This window comes from Magallana gigas, chromosome 5, assembly GCF_963853765.1.
Source record: "Magallana gigas chromosome 5, xbMagGiga1.1, whole genome shotgun sequence".
Lineage (NCBI taxonomy): Eukaryota > Metazoa > Mollusca > Bivalvia > Ostreida > Ostreidae > Magallana > Magallana gigas.
Window position 1 is genome coordinate 22,464,448 of NC_088857.1, and position 20,606 is coordinate 22,485,053.

Consider the following 20,606-nt stretch of genomic DNA (forward strand, 5'->3'; position numbering starts at 1 on the left):
AATTTTAAAGAATTAGCAATATGTCAAAATACTCATATTTAAGTAAAACCATATATTATCACAGACTCAGCTTTTATATATGGTTCCTTTGTAAAATTGGATCCCCAATATGGCCCCACCCACCTCCTCAAGATTTTTTTTTTAACAAATTTGAATCTACACTACCTAAGGTTGCTTTCACTTATAAAAGTTGTAGCTTTTCTCGGCAAATGGTTTTTTTTTTTTTTATATTTTTCCTTAATAATTCCTATGTAAAAATTCAACCCCCATTGCGTCACCACCCTAGCCCCAAGGATCATGATTTAAACAAACTTGAATTTACCCTAACTAAGGATGCTTGCACAAATGTTTCAGCTTTTCTGGTCAATTGGATTTTGAGAAGAAGATTTTTAAAGGCTTTCCTTGATATATCTCTATTTAAAATTCAACCCATTGTGGCCCCACCTTACCCCAGGGATCTTGATTTGAACAAAGTTGAGTCTACCCTACCTGAAAGTGCTTTCACACAAGTTTCAGCTTTTCTGACTGATTGGTTTCTGAGAAGAAGATTTTTTAAGATTTACTCTATATATTCATATGTAAAAATTTTATTCCCAATGTGGCCCCACCCTACCCCAGGGTACATGATATTCATAACTTTGAATATACACTAGCAGAGAATGCTTCCTAATAATTTTCAGCTTTCCTGGCTGATTAGTTTCTGAGAAGAAGATTTTTAAAGATTTATTCTATATATTCCTACGTAAAGCTTGACCCCCCCCCCCCCTTGTGGCCCCACCCTTCCATTGGGGTTATGATTTTCACAATTTTGAATCTATACTAGCTGAGGATGCTTCAATATAAGTTTCAGATTTCTTAGCCAAATAGATCTTGATTTTTTTTAAATGATTTTTAATTTTTAATGATCCTTTAGTTTCACAACTTTGCACCCCTTAGCCTAAAGATGCTTTGTGCCAAATTTGATTAAAATTGGCCCTGTGGTTCTGGAGAGGATGTTGAAAATGTGAAAAGTTAAAAGACAGAAGGGCGACAGAAACAAGAGGCCCAGGGGCCACATCGCTCACCTGAGCAACAATTGCCTTAATTCTGATCAAATTAGCATTACAGTATCAAAATATCTTGACAACTGAGTATAGTAGATCTTGCTAAAAAAAATTTATCCACCTCTTATTTTTTGGAAAATACCAAGCCCCTTTTGTTGTTGTACCTGTAAGAAGATTTTTCTCTATTCCTATATAACCCCCCCCCCTTTTCGTGGCCCCACTTTTCTCTAGGGAATCATGCTTTCATCAAACTTAAATCTGCATAACCTCTGCTTTCACACTAAGTACTGAGTTTTGGACAGAAAACTTTCCCAGAATATTTTTAAAGATTTTCTCTATATATTCCTGTGTAAAAATTCAAACCGCCATCACGGTCCCGCCCTACCACTAGGGACTGTGATTCTGCAAACTTGAATTTACACTGCCCGAGGATGCCTCTACACAAGTTTAAGCTTTTCTGGCCAAATAGTCTTTAAAAAGAAGATTTTTGAAGATTTTCTCTATATATTCCTAAGTAAAAATTCATCCCCTATTGTGGCCTCACCCTACCCTCTATATGATCTGGGGCTGCTTCCACTAAAATTTGGGCTTTCCTGGCCTAATAGTTTTGAGAAGAAGACTTTTAAAGATTTGCTCTATATATAAAAATTGATCCCCCATTGTGGCCCCGCCCTACCCCCAGGGACCATGATTTGAACAAACTTGAATCTACATTATCTGAGGATGGTTACACACCAATTTGAGGTTTCTTGACCAAATAGTTTTTAAAAGAAATTTCTATATATTCCTATATAAAAATTGATCCCACAATTGTAGCCCCACCCTACCCCCGGGGACCATGATTTGAACAAACTTGAATCTACACTTCCTGAGGATGCTTCCATTTTAATTTGAGCTTTTCTGGCCTAATAGTTTCTGAGAAAAAGATTTTTAAAGATTTTCTCTATATATTACTATGTAAACATGATCCCCCAATTGTGGCCCCACCCTACCCCGGGGACCATGATTTGAACAAACGTGAATCTACACTATCTGAAGATGCTTCCATTCAAATTGGAGCTTTCCTGGCCTAATAGTTTTTGAGAAGAAGATTTTTGAAGATTTTCTCTATATATTTTTATGTAAAAATTGATCCCCCTATTGTGGCCTCACCCTACCCCCGGGGACCATGATATGAACAAACTTGAATCTACACTACCTGAGGATGCTTCCATTTTAATTTGAGTTTTTCTGGCCAAATAGTTTTTGAGAAGAAGATTTTTAAAGATTTTCTCTATATATTCCTATGTAAAACTTGATCCCCCAATTGTGGCCCCACCCTACCCCCGGGGACCATGATTTGAACAAACTTGAATCTACACTACCTGAGGATGCTCACATTTTAATTTAAGCTTTTCTGGCCTAATAATTTTTTAGGAGAAGATTTTTAAAGATGTTCTCTATATATTCCTATGTAAAATTTGATCCCCCTCTTGTGGCCCCTCCCTACCCCCGGGGACCATGATTTGAACAAACTTGAATCTACACTACCTGAGGATGCCTCCACACAAGTTTAAGCTTTTCAGGCCGAATAGTTTTTGAGGAGAAGATTTTTGAAAAATACCAACAAATTTTCAATAATTCTCAATTATCTCCCCTTTAAAGAGGGCGTGGCACTTCATTTGAACAAACTTGAATCCCCTTCACCTAGTGGTGCTTTGTGCCAAATTTGGTTGAAATCTGCCCAGTGGTTCTTGAGAAGAAGATGAAAATGTGGAAATTATTTAAGTTTACAACAACAACGACAACGACAACGACAGACAACGGACAAATTGTGATCAGAAAAGCTCACTTGAGCCTTTGGCTCAGGTGAGCTAAAAATGAGATAGCACAGGTGAGCTAAAAAAGATATGCTTATTTTATATCAAATAACATAAAAATAAATATGTGATACAAATTCAAAATTCAAAAGCTCTGTATTGACTCTGCTCTAAAAAATCAATTTTTTAAAGTCTCAATTATTACCATCCAAGCTGTGAAAAAATCCCCACACCAAGTGCCGGTGGCGGCCATTTTCATGAACAGGGAGTTGGAGATGCCCATGAGGTCCGAGATTCGGTAGTCTTCTGTGTCACTGCCACCAATCAGCAAAAAAGCATTGTAGATCCAGGAGAAGACAAACAGGACAATTAACGATGCCAGGAACATCACCATAAAGGACCCCATGTCGTCCTCAAACATCCTCAGTTTACACAAACGGTCTACAAATGTCAGGTTTATACAATAACATGCATGAACAACATCTACTTCTAAACATTCAAGCAAGATTTTTTGTTTTCAAATTTTTACAGGCGATGGTTATGTTTTTAATATATAAACATAACTTTCATTAACATTCAGTAAAATATCAAACCATTAGAATAATTATAAAGATTTTATTAACTATAAATATAGATTGAACATTTGATACATGTATGTATCAGCTTTAAGACTTTTAAAATTTGTTAAAGTACAATTACCAGTGCTCATTTTTAAAATCATAAACATCGTGAATTTGTGAGTCATACTGCATTCTTTTTTTAATAAATTAAATTTGTAAATATCAATTACCATAGGTTCAAGCTCAGTTGCTTAACTTATAAATTCAAAACTTATACATGTAATAAGGTGACTTTGTGAAATGTGTGATGCCCTTAAATTAAATGTCATGCAACAGACAGATGCATTGAACAATTTTGATCTTTAAGCTTGAACAAATATCTTATCTTGCTCTTTCAAAGATCAAAATTAATATACATATACATGTATATAACATATAATAAAACATTAAACTTTTAAAGTCAGGTGACCAAGGTTAAAGAAGTTAATAAACAAATGAACTTATAGAATTAAAAACGTCCTGTAAATGTAATCTGCTATAGATGTGTAATGCCCATACCTTATATTTATATAATATTTATTACATGTATTAAGGTCTTCCATTTCTAACTTTATTGTTTTCGTTCGGTTTTTTTTTTTACCTATTATTAGGTTTTATTATTCATGACGGAATACCCTCTAGTTTTTCTACTGTTTCTTTCTATAATTTTTATTTTTTTTCTGCTTTATTTAAATATTTATTTCTCAAAAACTTTTTAACCAATTTGCACAAAATTTCATGCTTCTGAAATATCTTTAAACCAGTAAAAAATCTTGTTAAAACATATAAAGCAAAAGTTATTTATAACTGAGAGACTTTTCAATTGATATCATGAAAAGGGAACTGGCCCCTTCTATTAGGGTCAGGAAAACTAGCTAAAGTCTTTTTTTACTACCACATATAAAAAATTGTCATTAATTATAGAAGCAAAATGTCCATTGTTCAGCTTATTCTTTACATAGTACAATAATCATATCATTTGTCCCCTAATTAGGTGTTTCAAGGGACCAGAAGTCAAAAACTTTGATCATCAATATCTGGAAAAGTAGAAATATTTTGATAAGAAATGTAAAATATCAGTTGCCCAGAATTTTGTTCAGAATGATATGCTACCTTAAAATTTTGGTTCATGGCCCCGGTAAAAAGTTTAAGGGTCGGCCCCTAAAACACATTTGATGAGGTATCTAAAGGACAATAAACAATTCCTGAACATATTTTTAACAAAATATGTCTAAATTTACAAGACCTTTTTTATGTTGAGAAAAGGGGACTGGCTCCTTCAATCAGTCTTCTTATCATAACTCTTAACTGAGCAAAAATTGGTTATCAATTATAGAAGAAAATGTGTTCATTATCAACCTGAATAATGTACGTCTGTCATGCTGAGTTCAAACCTGAAATCTGTTTTAAAATTGAACAATTGCAAAGAAATTCAGGTTTAAAAATTGATTTTTCCGAAACGTTTTATTCTATTGGTCTTGGTTAAGAAGTTTAAGTTCAAACTAAAGTTAACTCTTAAGTCTTACTTGAAAGAATTTGAGAAGTTATTAAGTCGTACTTGAACTTATCCAGAATATTTGCTGTTATCACGTTCTTGGAATTGTTTGGATTTATATAAATTTGTATATATACTTATAAATTCTTATTTTGTTCAGTCATACAAAGAGTCATTCAGATCTTTTTTATGTTCGTCTTATAGCAATTGACTTTCAAATTCTGCTTTAAGCAGGAACTGCCAACTTTTACTTTTTATATCAATGGGCAGAATGCTTTGTAACAATGCTTTGTAACAATGCTTTGTAACAATCTTGCTCTAGTTTTTCTTCATTTTTTTCTTCACTCAAATTTTTCAAAACTCAATATCTTATAAACTGTTCCACAGAATTTTCACGAAAATTTCACAGATAGAGGTCAGTATCTACAGCTATGCATACCTATCTTTTCTCATATGATGTAACTTCCGTTCGTCAACATAGTTCAATTCATTTTTTTCAAACATAGGTTATCACAGATTACAAAGCTCACCAAGACGAGGCATCACCTTTGTGAAGCATCACCTTTATGAGACCACCTTTATCATATTATTTATATGAATCATGGGGCGCTCTTGATGAAAACATAGGTAATCACAGATTACAAAGCTCACCGAGACGAGGCATTACCTTTGTGAAGCATCACCTTTAAGAGACCACTTTTATCATATTTAACGAATATCATAGTGAATGATCTTGAATACTGTTCTGACACAATATCGTTTATCATATTTTAAATATGATATACCGTATAACGGGTAATTTTTACTGCTGTAATTTTTTACGAATTTGTCATAAAATAGGGTGATTTGAATTATTACGCGTTATTTTTTTACGAATTGGACGTGTCCGTAAAAATTAAAATCATCTGTGGTAAAATGGGGAAATTTCACCGTGACTTTGTTACAGTTCACACATATATATACAAATCAGAAAATCGTTTTTCTGTTAACGATTCCTTATATTTATAGGCCTAGGGATGTCAAATTGGTCATTTTTTAGTACTCGGGTACTCGGTAAGAGTGTAAATAAATATGAACAAGTACATTGATAACTGTAAAAACTTGGTCACTTTGGTAGAAATTCCTCCTTATGTTTAAGACAAATGTGATTTAACATGTTTGTCGTTCCCCCGTATAGAATAAGCTAGTTTACTCGCACAACTGATATTTTACGTTTTTTTAATCTTCAGTTCTTTTAAAATATTTCTTGACCTTTGAAGTTTAGGTCTGTTCAATTTCTCTACTGTGTGCTATTTAATTTATATAATAGACTATATAAACGACGATGTTCAATGAAAACAAATCATTAAAGTAAGCAAAAAAATAAGGGTCGAAGACAGCCAAAGGTGAGAAAAGCTAGGTAACAGGTGCTTGGTCACAATAATTACTATATAAACACTGCCACAGGCGATAACGGTCATTTAGCATATTTAGAGGTGTAGGAAATCCTAATAACTGTTTGTACAAGTGCAACGGACGTTTTAAGTTTTAAAACTGATGTTTTAATGCATTATTAAATAAACTTAGAAATATTAAAAAATATACATCCGAGTAACCGAGTACCGATTTTAGTATTCAATGCTCTGACGTTCGATCGAGTACCCGGTTAACCGGGTACTCGTTGACATCCTTACTTTATACATTTACCTTTATTTCATATGTGATATACACTTTACTTATTCCTATTTATCTGGGTATCATCATTGATGTACACCATGTGCTCGTCTCAGTTCGATTTACCGGGAAAAAAAGAAAGACAACTCCATTTCAAAAAATTTTTCTCTCTCTCTTTCTTTCTCTCCCAACCAAAAAAGACATCTAGCTACTAACGTGGATTTACACGTAGTTTCAAAAAATACTAAAGACTGACTGAAAGATCTGAACTGTTATCACCACCTGACCAAAAACGCCCATATATACCTACATGTACATGTACATACGTGCGATGTAGAAATTTACATGCGGTGTTTTTTTACTTCTGTGAAAATTTACGCGTTTAATTTTTACGGATTTATATAACTCGTAAAAATTAGTAAAAATTAGCAGCACGTAAAAAATACCCGTTATACGGTATATAATATAAATATAACGTTATACGAATATAACGAACACGGATATAGCGAATTTACGGCTATAACGAATTATTATTCATGTCCCAGCAAATTTCTTATATAAACCTATAGAAAATTGATGTTTATAACGAACACGGCTATAACGAATTTACGGCTATAACGAAGTAATTCCCTGCTGGCAAAATTTTAAAGATTTTATCATTTTTATAACGAATTTTTTCCATTTCAAATTTCATTGAAGAAACATGCAATTTTAAGATGCATATATAAAATACTCAAATTCAAATAGTATACAGAATTTTTTTAAAAATTGAAATGAAATGGTTATATTGACATTTTTTGTAAATGATGGTATAATACTAAATTTATAACATACAATAGTTTAGAAAACTGTTAGCCGGGAAAACCCTTAATCATTTTATGACGAATTCGCTATAATATTTTTTACGAATTCGTTATAAATGTATAGTGAATTACGGCTATAACAAAGTTTTTTCTATGGTCCCTTGAAATTCGTTATAAACGAGTTTTGCTGTAATAATTATGTTTTACATGTTGAAGGAAAAATTGTTAATCTAGCAGTTATTTACCCCAAAATGTAAAAGCTGTTACAATTATATAATACAGTATCATATTATACAATATTGTATCATAATATACAATACTTTACATCACAATATCATGTAGAATATCATATCATAATGTACAAAAAATTGATACAATATCATATTGTATCATATAACTTTCTACAAAAGAATATATGGTAACTATAATATTGCATCATATAAAACAAAAGTGTATAACATCTATTAAGCACGTTTGAGTGAGGTAGAAGATTTTTTAAGCATCCTTTGAGATCAAGCTCTGCATCTGAAGCTATCTCTGCAATTCATTAATATGGCAGTAAAGTCATCTATAAAACATAAAACATGTGAGCTGTTAAAAAAACTAAACCTCATCAAGCATCCGAAACCTACTGCTCAGATTCAGCATTCAAGCCTGTCAGGTGCATCAGTATCATAAGACGCACCATCCATGCAAGTTTGGTGAAGATAGGACAAGTAATAACTTAGATACAGGACCTGCAACAAAAACTTTAACCAGGTCTGGACGCCGACGCCAACACCTGGGTGTATAGCATAAGCTCCCCCCAACTTCGTCTCGGTGAACTTAAAATTAGATGGAAGACCTCCTCGTTGCTCGCAATGAGATCATGTCTTGTTATTTATACATGTAAAATCAAATGAAGTTCCATGCACATGCTTTATAGTTATTATATACATTAAATAAAAATGTGGTTAATTGTAGTGAAACTTAAAACTGAAGTTTTGAACAAGACAAAACTGAAAATTGTCTAGCTATGCTCTTCTAATGAGACAATACCGAAAAGTTACCTTACAACACAGAAGACAGCTATCAATGGAACAGGCATATCAATTTTCCTTTTAAATTACTTCTACATTGAACAATAAGCTTCAATGTAATCAAGCCTCCATATAATCATCATAAAAATCATGCATTTAATATCTGACACAAATTCATACTGGTATATTTCTTCACAAGTACAAGTATTGTACTACATCTATAAAGTAGTACAGAGAGGGAACTCAAGACAATTGATCAGAGGTATAAGTTTATACTCATACACAGAATTAATTTGGCTTCAAAATTCACAGATACTATGCATGTAAACATATATGCACCACTGTGATGATGTAGCAAGGTACAACACAGTCATATTCTACAAAATCACAATATTAATTTAAAATTTAAACATTCCATGAAACCTTTATAACACAGGTATTTTAATTTCAAGAGCATCAGGGCCAAACCTACTAATACATTTTGCACACAATTCAACACTCCTCTCTATACCCATATTCATGCAAAATATTTATTATTTTTAAATCTTTTGACCTATAAAAACTGCAAGACACAAGGCTCATGATTACATTTCAATGATCAGTATGAACATTAACATATGGGAGGTTTGTTCTTGAAAATTGTTTGAATAGATGAGCGCTTTCTGAATATATGTTGAAGAATTAAAATTATCTAACTTTAATAAGATAAAAACTGCTGAAATTTCTTACTTTTTTTTTTCAATCAGAAATATAGTTTAATATGTCAAATATTTTATTAAACTTCATCAGAAGACTAATAGGTATGAGTGACAGAGGGTATATAATCATCATTTTTAAGAAAGGAGCTGGAACGTGATACAAAAAAATATTATACTTACTGAAAAATAATCCATGCACCACGATTTTTCCAAGCACAATTCCAAGCAAAATGGCGGAGAGCCAAAGGAATACTTTCAGGACACTCCATGCATTTGGGGCATACCTTGTTGCTACGAATGCAAAGTCGTTCCCAATCAATGGAATGGTGCATTCCTTCATAGAGTGTGCAACAGGGTCCTCAGCATAGATCAGAAAGTTACACAAAGTCACAAAGTAGGCTATGAAAAGCCTAAAGTAAGGATGTTGAAAATGGTACTGAAAATTCTTCTTGGGCATGAAGTAGGACCAGACGGACATGGAATCCACCTCATCCTCTTCTTCTTTCTTCTTCTTCTTCCTCTCCAAGTCCTCCTTTGTAACGGAAAATATCCCTTCCTCTACATCTCTAATTCTCTTTTGGAGTTCTTTGGAGTTATTTTTATTGTGTTCTTTCTTATCTAGGTTAAATCGTACTTCAAGGTCTTTGTCTGAGCAATGGTCTCCAACCTCACCTTGTTTCCGTTTGTCATTTTTCAAAGAAAACGCAGACAACACCTTGTTTTTCATTTCTAGCAGTTTACCATTTTGAGCTTTGGCATTTTGATTTGCGTTGCTCTGATTCGCATTCGAAGGATCCTCCATCGGAGCACTTTCCTCTTTATCTATGACTGTGATATCCTCATCTAAATTCTTTGGTTTCCTTTTATTGTTATTGCTGCTACCACTGTTTTTGTCATCCAAATTTTGTTCATTGTTAATTTCTTTTTCTGGTTTGACACTGCTGTCCTCCATGACCTCCCTGTTATTTTCTTCTCTTTCTTTGTTCTCTGAAAAAAAATATATACATGTATATATTATATATAATAAATCCTTTTTCTTGGTACTGGGGATAAAAACACAAAGAACTAGAACTTTTTTTGTCGTCAACAAAAAGTAAGGGCTTTTCGACAGTCCCTAATTAAATGCCAGGAAAAAGCATGTCTATTTTTGTTTACAAATTCTTCAACGCCTTAGTATAAGCATTTTCTAAATAAGAACTTTTAAGTAATGCAATGTCAAAAGGAAGATAACTACGAAACTCTATAAGTAGATATACTTTATTAAATTTTATAAAAGTAATGATCTTTAGGCCCTTAAAATCCTTATATAAAGGAGTCAAAAAGTGGCCCCTCGGACCATAATTTTAAAATGGTTTTCTCCACTTTGAACTATAAACCTGAAAGATCTTAAAAGTCTGATAAAAAACAAGAGGCCCATGGGCCACAAATCGCTCACCTGAACAATAGTCCTTGTATCATTTTATTTCGAAAGCGTTAATTATGAGGTGGACTCTGAATAAATATTGTAAAACTCATATATTTCAATATTTCGCCATATATTAAACAATACATAAAAAGAAGAAACAATTTTATCTTTGGCATGTTTTAATTCATTGTTATTTTACACATCAAATGAGACTGAATTTTAAGCTCTAAAATACCCATTTGCAGTAAAAAAGAATCCCAATTTCACTGAAAAAATTGAAAAATCTTCGTTAAATTACTAAAACATGATATTGGCATCTGTTTTGTATTTCAATCATTAAAAGCTTCTTTATCGATTCATCAAATAAAAATATTGCAGGTGTGATGAGGACATTAGGCATGTTAGATTTTGCATTCTCATTGATCATCTGTCCTATAGACTAAACTCAAAAAACATGGAAAGCCTTTATATAGTTGATAAAGTCTATCAATGATTCCTAATTTTTTTCCATAACCATTTTTTATCTTTTGTTCCTTTATCTTTCCTAACTGTGTGTTTGTGAATCAAAACTTCGTAAAAACTAAGATCCACACCTTTTTGAAGTTGTTTGAATTTATGATCTTTGATCCCGATCACTTGGATCCCGATATGTGAGTAATTGATGTCGGGATCGAAATTCCAAAAAACAAAACACTAGTCGATAAACATACACACGTATTTCCAGATAATTTAACTATGATAAACTTATCATGGAAATGTCTTCTTTTTTTCTTTTTTTTAATACTTCTTTTAAAAAAAAATGGTTTAAACAATTTAGAATCTGCACTATCTTAGAATGATTGCATAGTAATCTCACAAACTGTAGCATTGTAATTCTTAAAAAGAAGAGTTTAAAAACATTTTCCCATTATATAAGTCTATGTTAAACTTTGAACATATTTTGGAGCCGTACGTAGTATTAGTCCGGGGATCACGGTTTTCACAATTTAGAATCTACACTATCTTAGGGTACTTGTATAGTAATCTCACTAATTTTAGCACTGTAGTCCTTGCGAATACATTTTTAAAAACATTTTCCCCCATATATTTCTATGTTAAATTTGTCATTTTTAATCAACGGGGATCGCGATTTTTACAATTTAGAATCTTCACTATATATACAAGCTTTGGTGTAAATATAGGCATATCTGGTGCAGTGGTTCTTAAGAAGAAGATTTTTTAAGACACCCACCAAATTTTTGCAGTTTCGCAATTATCTCCCTTTTAAAAAGGGTTGTATCTTTTATTTTAACAATTTAGAATTCCCTTCCCATAAGGATGCTTTGTACCAAGTTTGGTTAAATTTGGCTCAGTGGTTCTAGAGAAGAAGTCAAAAATGTGAAAAGTTTACAGACGGACTGACAGACAGACGGACGGACGGACGACGGACAACAGGTGATCAGAAAATCTCACTTGAACCTTCGGTTCAGGTGAGCTAATAAAAAAGTTACAGCTAAAGTAATTTGATTATATGGCTATATCGGCCCCACCCTAGGGCCTGAACCCCTGACCAGGAGGCCATGAGTTTCATAATTTTGGAAGAGGGCTTCGTGGACATCATGACCATTTAATTAACTTTTTTCCCACGGGGGTGGGAGTAGAGGAGAAGATTTTTGAAAATTCTGTCTTTTTTTTTTTTGGCATATCAGACCCCTACAATGCGACCCAGGGGTGGTAAAGTAATGAATTTCAAAATCTAGAATACGGAACTCTTAGAGATGCTTCAAACCAAATATGTTAACAATCGGCCTTGTTGTTTTCAAGAAGAAGTTAACAGCTAGCATAAAATTGTTAACGGTGGACACACGACGGATGAAGACCAATAGCAATGTCACCTTCATAAGTGAGCGACTCAGGTGACCTAAAAAGATATTCTGCAATTAATGCAATCATGTTATCCGATTGTAAACAAATTCAATACATCTTTAATCTTACCCTCTCTGTTCTCCCTTCCAGCCTCCTGCAGGAGATGATCTTTGCTGACATTGGCCTTCTGCAGGAGATGATCTTCGCTGTTGACACTCCCCTTATCAGTAATGTCTTCCTCCATGGTCAGCACTTTAATCCTCTTGGATTTGGCTGGTGGTTTATCTTTCTGCTGCTGAATTGAAACAAATATTACATTTTGTAAATTAATTTTTTTTATTTTTCAGCATGATTGAGCATTTAACAGTGTTTAGACATTCTTGGTTGGACTAAGTGACAGTTAATTCATATCTTTCAGCAACTCTGTTGAAACTAATTCATTTTGATTTTTCAATACTCTTGTCGTGTCTTGTCACTTTTAAAGATACAAAAATTGTCCTTTTTTTACCTGTCAATGTACTGGTATAAGTATTAAAATATGTGGGGGTATTTGTAAAAATTGAAAAATTGATTTACATATAACAACATATGGTGTTTTACCAAAAGTTTTGTAAATATTAAATAACTTTAAATAGCAAAAAGAAAGTAAGAGCATGCATTATACTGTACCATTTTTACAAAACCAAATTTTTTTCAATTTAAATCCAGTGCATTCTACAGATCACCATACCATCTTTATATACATGTACATTTACTCTATATGCTTAACACAAGAAATATGTTTCAATTAAAAGTAATTGTTTACTACATATTAGTTGAATTACATGCTTTGTCAATATTTGTCTACATAAACACATCCTCATACACAAGGTGTACTATGGGGCAGGACATGTTATATTAGCCAATACTTTTGACATCAGGTTGAATAAATTTTCATTGTTTACAGTTAAATCATCTGCTTTCCCAATGGTAAATAGAATTACTGAAAGTTTAATATTTAAGGAATGAACTCATGCAATACCTATTTATTTAGTTTTATACGATAAAAATGCAACAAATTTTTAAATATGAAATATGATGATATTGCATTCACTTGAATTTAGCAAATGCCAGTACACGTACCTAAAAGGAATGTACAGTTATTATATATATACAGGTAATCAAAGAACAACAGCTCACAATTTACAAAGCAATGCAATATAAATTGTACCAAAGTAACTGATTGCAGAAGTCATTCATACACTACTTCATAACACATGCAAAATATAAAATATCATATACAAAAATAATGCGGTACTATGGTCATATGAGGGTTGTCCAAAAAGTTTGTGGACACATGTACTTTCATTCAAAATAACGGCACCATTTTCAGGAAAGTACTGGTAAAATAAAAATTTTGAATAAAGAGTATAATTTAATTAGTGTATGTATAAAAATCAGAGCAATGTGCACTAATCTTGCATTGGAGTTATCTGGTATATGTACATTGCCTATACAGTCCGCACGGCCTAATGTAATGGTGAGTTTATAATAACAACGTTTTCTATAACGTCGTAGTCCTAAAAATGGGTTTTTCCTAGAGTGATATGTGGCATTCACTGTCTGGCCAGAGGGTACAAACAAACATTACTTGTGTCACTTGTAGATAAGTTACCTAGAAACAGTTCAATGTTGTTCTGTTTCCTCATTCATTTGTTTCATGATGGCTTTCTGTCCCATGCAGTCAGCCGACGTCGCTTTTTCTGGCGTTTTTAAAGACATATGTTCTTGCGCATAGCTCTGCTCATTTAAAAAGGACTTCAAATGACACATGAAAATGACGTACATAACACTTTCTACTTCACAACTGAAGATTTTAAATGATGTTTTGACCTGTTTCATAAAAACTGTGTATACATTCATATCTCAAACCTCATTTACGAAATTTGGACAACTTTTACACTGGACCGTGCTTACCTCTGTTACCATATAATACAGTCAAATGTTAGTTTAATTTTTGGGAAAACATTCAAAACCACTCTAATTTAATATTTTTAAGAGAACCCTGTGTTTTGGTATAATGATATGTATATAAAAAGCCATTTAAAATGACAAAAAAGCGATTGTCCACAAACTTTTTGAACAGTCTGTATATCTACATTGGTTACAAAAATCTATAATTACATATAAAGGAAGCTTAAAAATGCATGCACTCTTCTCTAAATACCTAGTAAATATTTCATAAATACAAGATAAAATATGTACACTATGTAAAATACCTTACCTATCTAAACAGTCAAGCCTGCAGGGTTAAAAGGTTAATCAGATACAAAATGTTTCATATGTTTCTCTTTTTAACATGACTTCATCATTTAATGGAAACACTAGCTGGTAGTACCAGCGGTACACACACCTACATACATACTGGACAGGTATACTATAGTCAGGCACATGTAACTCCTTAATTATTGCATGTAATTGTAGCATTCTAAATTCTGTAAATTCACATTAAAATTACATATTTCAATATGCACTCAGTTCTTAATTCATACCAAACCGTTTTACATAACACGCATGCCAGTCTGATTTAACCCCCCCCCCCCCTTCCTTGGAACTATGCAAACTTACATTTGATTCCCGCCTATACCCTCTAACCAGTAAACAGAATATCTACCAAAGTTTCTATAACTTATTATGTGTTATTTCATGTTTATTTGATGAAAATGATAATTGATTACTGAATTTGTAAAATCTATCATAACGGTGATAAATGTAGAATAACAATTAAAGCTAAGTCTTATTCCAGTGTGCATGACTTCCCTTCCCAAAATAAATTGTTAATTACTGTACACATGCAGCGCCTTTAATGGGTAGTACAAGTGAAAAGCTGTCAATGTGACAGCAAACCGGGTTTTCTTTTATGTGAACTGTATCCATAATCCATGTCAACCCATATCCAGTGAAATGGAGTACCCTACACTGTATATGGAATATTTTGCCAAAAAAAGATTAAGTTCAAAAGCTGGTATTTTTTTCATAAATAATCAGAAATTAAAATCCTAGCAATATGCACACCTCTAATATAAGTACAATTGATCTGCAAAAGAACAACTTCCTATCTTGAGAACTGTAGGAGGAGTTATCCGTACAATGAGGGTACTCTATATGCAATATTTTGCCAAAAAATGACTAAGTTCAAAAGCTGGTATTATTTTCATAAATTACCGGATCGGAAATCAAAATTCTAGCAATATGCACACCTCTAATATATGTACAATTGATTTGCAAAAGAACAACTTCTTATCTTGAAAACTGTAGGAGGAGTTATCCGTACAATGAGGGTACCCTATATGCAATATTTTGCCAAAAAATTACTTAAGTTCAAAAGCTTGGATTTTATTTTTTTTTTATAAATTATCAGAAATCAAAATCCTTGCAATATGCACACCTCTGATATATGTACAATTGATCTGCATAAGAACAACTTCCTATCTTGAAAACTGTAGGAGGAGTTATCCGTACAATGAGGGTACCATTTTGGCAGCCGCCCGCCCACCAGCCATTTTCACCATTTCAATAACCGGATTTTTCCGTTGGAAAACCCGGTTAAAAATTGTTTACTCTATTAAGTATCAATTCTGCTTTTCATACAAAATTATAATTTTACCTGCAATGATTATGCTTTTATAGGCATTAATTGGGTGAAATGCTTTAATCAATATTATTATTACACCATAATAAACTATCTATAAATGCTTTTCTGATGGATTGTTCATGCACCCATGGTTGAAATATGTAAGAGATATACTTAACTCATACATCAGGGCCATCATTCTCTTTGATATTGGTCCGATAAGTAGACCCTTCCGAATTGGGAAAAAACCCCAAAATTCCCAATTTACTCATCAACAAATCCCCAATATGACAAATTTTACATTGTGTATATAAAAAAAAAAAAAATTCAAGTAAAATTTGAGCTGTAAATTCTTAGAAGTTAACAAAAGATTATGCTATGATTTAACTTTTCCCAATTTGACAAAAAATGTTGTTTATTTTCCCACTTGGGAGCCCTAGGGACCTCCATGGTCCATGTACCAAAAAGTGCTGTGACAGCCCGGTTTATGTTCTTTCTTAAGTCTGGATTATTGTAAATTTTTATAGTATCAACTGTCTATATAATAATTTTATGTTCTTAAAGATTGAAACACTCATCGTCAGTTTTTACAAGATTTGTTCATGAGAAATGTAGAAAATTCACCCATTGGCAAAGGTTTGAATAAGTGGGGTTTTTTCTAAGAAAAGCTTTAATGGACAAGAAATATAACTGTATTACTGGGGATTTTGCATTGTGTCAGCCATTAATAATTATAAGCCCGGATGATTACGTTGAAAAATGTGTGAGCTGTTCTGAGTACTTCCAAATGGCAAAAAGATTTTATATTTCCTATTATAAATCTCAGTAAGAAATTTGTTTTCATTCCTGTGAACTTTTATGAGTGAAAAATAATAATTGTTCAATAAAGATATCTTGGATATATTCCTTTTTATTGATTTCAACTGTATTTTTTCACATGTATGTGTATTTTTGTTAAAAATTATCAAAAAGTGATGGAAGCAATAACTTGGGACAGACTATAATTGCTTCTAGTCTTATTCATTTTTAAGAACTGTTATTTTAAAATAATGTTTAGAACCCTCTCCGTGCATGTACATCATTGTTAAAATCATCAAATTAATAAAGTTTCCCTAATTTCTCAAACTTCTCCCTATTTTTCTGTGAGAAAGAAAGTTAAGGATATGTAAACCTAAAATTTTGCACTATACAAAATATGTGTATATAGGCTGGTCCCTGTTAAAAAAAATTGAAAGGTTAGAAGTCCGTTTGGCTACTACATTTTTAGAGTTAATTTTAACCCAGGGCTGCATATTCAAAATGTGCAATTGTCAATAATTATAAATATTATGTACGAAAAAGTTATCCCCAACTATGAAGATGAAAAGCGCATTTAGCTGTGTCTATTTAGCTGTTGTTATTTTTTTTAAAAATCAAATACAATCTTGACATGTCATCTAATTAGCAAAGATATAAATTCTCTGCTAATTAGTAATGATAATCAGGTTGGACCCCCCCCCCCCCCAACTCGTGTTTTCAGTCCCGTTTGGTGGGCACACAACCAAATCATACACATATTATAAAAAATTTAACATTACAAACCTCCTCAGGCTCTGACATTTTGATGGAAGTATTTGGGATAAAAAGACACCACTAGCCTAATGTCCACGCCTTGTTAAATATCCTAATCAAATCGCAAATCGTGAATTGTTTACATTTCTGTTTGATTGGTGTAAAACTAGGTACCAGGAAGTCAGACTAAAACCCGGAGTCTTGGTAAAATATGAATCCGGGATGGTTCGCACCCATCGGTCATACTAAAACACGGCTGCCGGGGAAAACACGCCTGGCGAGAGAAAATCACCAGCCTGCCGTTTACCTGATGGATAATTTTAATATTTTCTTTGATATCTTATTTAACTTTAACTTAATTAACGATTATAATAATAAACACTTGATTTTATATTTATTTAGCACATGTTCAATGTTGGTAAAGATATATAACTCTTACCGGCGCAGAATTCACACGCCTAGACGCCTGCCGTTTATTTGATGGATCATTTGATCTTTTTTCTTTAATATTTTTTCTTTCTTCTAACTAAATCAATAATAATAGAAATAAAAAGTTGATTTTATATTCATTGATTAAAACAAAATTAGTAAAAATCGGGTAAGCAGATAGCTCTTACACCAAGAAATCATAGACCTGCCGAGGATATCTAGACGCCTGCCCTTTACTTGATGGATTATTTTAATTTTTTCTTTGATATTTTAGTTTATTTAGCTTAATAAATGATAACAGAAATAAAAAGAAAAGTTGACTTTAAATTCAATAATTAAAACAAAATTAGTAAAAATCGGGAAAAACTAAAAGTAGATACTTATTACGCAGAATCAGAGACATAAATAACATTTATGTCTCTGGCAGAATGCATACGCCTGTCAAAAAATCTATACGCCTGCCGTTTATCTGATGGATAATATTAATTTTTTTCTTGGATAGTTTATGTTTCCTAACAAAATACATGCATGATCAAAGAAAAAAAAGGTTATTTTATATTCACTGTTTAATGAAAAATATTATCAAAAATGCTCAGTCTGTACATAAAGAAGACAGAGTTCTTACCCTGCTTACGCCTGCCGAGACACTGAGTTGTACGCCTGTCGATTTAATCATTTATATTATCAATGTCTTTTTATTTTATTTCTTGAAAAACTTCACCTTTTCACATAGTTATCGTTATATTGCAGTGGCGGATCCAGCGCCGGCGCGCCGGGCGCCCCCCCCCCCCCCCCGTTTGATTTTTTTTTTTTTTTTTGTGGATGATTTTTTTCTGATCATATAAAGTCATTTCCCCCACTCCTGAAAGTGCAAAGATGTAAATCAGTGGTAAACAATGATCGTTCAAGCTCATGGTTAAATCATATTCAAGAAAGTTTTCAAGCAAACTTACTTTTCTTTATTCGAAACAGACGACTGAATTAAACTAGAACTGTCCTAATGGGACTAATACCCCCGCAAAGCTAATTTCAAATGGGACAAATAATTGAATTGAAAGAAAAACCAACAAAATGACAATAACCCCTCCCTTTGCAGTAAATGGAAATACCGGTAGCCAAGCAATGCTCTTCTGTTGATAAAGCATTTTAATAAGCCAAGAGTCTTCACAGAGGCAATTAGTTGTTTCAATTTTTCCTCACTTTCTTCTATGACACAATGGCACTCCATATCAGAAAATTGATCCCATTGGTCTGTGATTTTCTTTGATGAGCTTGTTAAATTTAATCCCAAAACATTACCATAATTACCATACTACATATGTACTACATATGTAACAAGTGAAAAGCTGTCAATGTGATAGCTGCAGGTCTGTAGCTCCCGGTCTGAAAAAATTCGGATGGACGACCTGGGAGCTACAGTGCCTCCCATAGTAAAAAAACTGCAATTTACGGCGCACAAAAAATTGCGCTAGCTTTGGACTGATTAACCTTATAAATCAAATACCTATCACATAAATTCTGTGATAACAATTAGTACCATTAAATTCTTCAGACATTTTACTACTGTCATCCATCCAAATTTTTTCAGACCGGGAACTACAGACCTGCAGCTATCAATGTGACAGCAAACCGGGTTTTCTTTTGTGTGAACTGTATCCATAATCCATGTCAACCCGTATCCAGTGAAATGGAGATCCCTTTATGCAATATTTTGCCAAAAAATGACTATGTTCAAAAGCTGGTATTTTTTTCATAAATAATCAGAAATCAAAATCCTAGCAATATGCACACTTCTGATATATCTAAATTAATCTGCAAAAGAACAAATTCCTATCTTGAAAACTGTAGAAACAGTTATCCGTACAATGAGGGTACCCTATATGCAATTTTTTGCCAAAAAATGACTAAGTTAAAAAGCTGGTATTTTTTTTTTTTATAAATTATCAGAAATCAAAATCCTAGCAATATGCACACCTCTAATATAAGTACAATTGATCTGCAAAAGAACAACTTCCTATCTTGAAAACTCTATAGAATTGAGCGAAATAATAATCAATTTCAGTATACTAGTGAGCTATTAGATTTGATAAAGAGTGTGTCTTTAATATCTTAAACCAGTACTTATTGTTATGACTTTTAAGGGAGAAGTACCTACTCCATATTCATTGTAATTGTCAAAGTTACCTCCCTTTAAATATTCAAATGACTTGTGTACATAATAAGACTTGTGTACATAATATTGCAAGATATTGCAATAGTATTATACTTTCATTTAGATTTGGATGGAAATTATGTACAAGTTAATTACATAATAGTTATTTTTCTTATAATATATTTGTAAAGTTTATATTCATACATCAACAAACACAAACATCTGCATGTCACTGTGTCCGTAATAAAATTTCATCTTAAGCCTATCCATTAATAATATTTTTCTAGTATCTCTTCGTCATCAAATGCCATGTTGTGCAATGGCTGCTGGGAATGTTTATATCCTTTTTAAAGAAAGTCAATAGAGCTATGATGCAATGGCACGATGATGTGATAAAGAACTAAAGATGACGTGATAGAGTATTGCATCATTGCCATCGTATCACCGTGTCATCGCGCTATCGCTTTATCATGCCATCGCACCATCGTCATCGCATTGTCGT

General features: G+C 32.7%; 1 protein-coding gene across 6 annotated transcripts in view; it reads right to left on the bottom strand.

The window, feature by feature from the left end:
* Positions 1-17,721, bottom strand: part of LOC105326955 (transmembrane protein 117) — a 28,820-nt gene extending 11,099 nt beyond the window's left edge. For 3 of the 6 annotated variants that reach the window (XM_034478131.2, XM_034478133.2, XM_034478100.2), the window contains exons 1-4: positions 17,554-17,721; positions 12,489-12,654; positions 9,290-10,096; positions 3,048-3,283 (exon numbers count right to left, since the gene is read on the bottom strand). In XM_034478131.2, the coding sequence (XP_034334022.2) occupies positions 3,048-3,283; positions 9,290-10,096; positions 12,489-12,654; positions 17,554-17,571 (1,227 nt within the window). In that variant the 5' untranslated portion in view covers positions 17,572-17,721. Of the gene's footprint in view, positions 1-3,047; positions 3,284-9,289; positions 10,097-12,488; positions 12,655-14,622; positions 14,641-17,553 lie in introns of all 6 variants that reach the window. The other 3 variants (XM_034478124.2, XM_034478120.2, XM_034478110.2) reach the window with 3 other exon arrangements.
* Between the last annotated feature and the right edge of the window lie 2,885 nt (positions 17,722-20,606).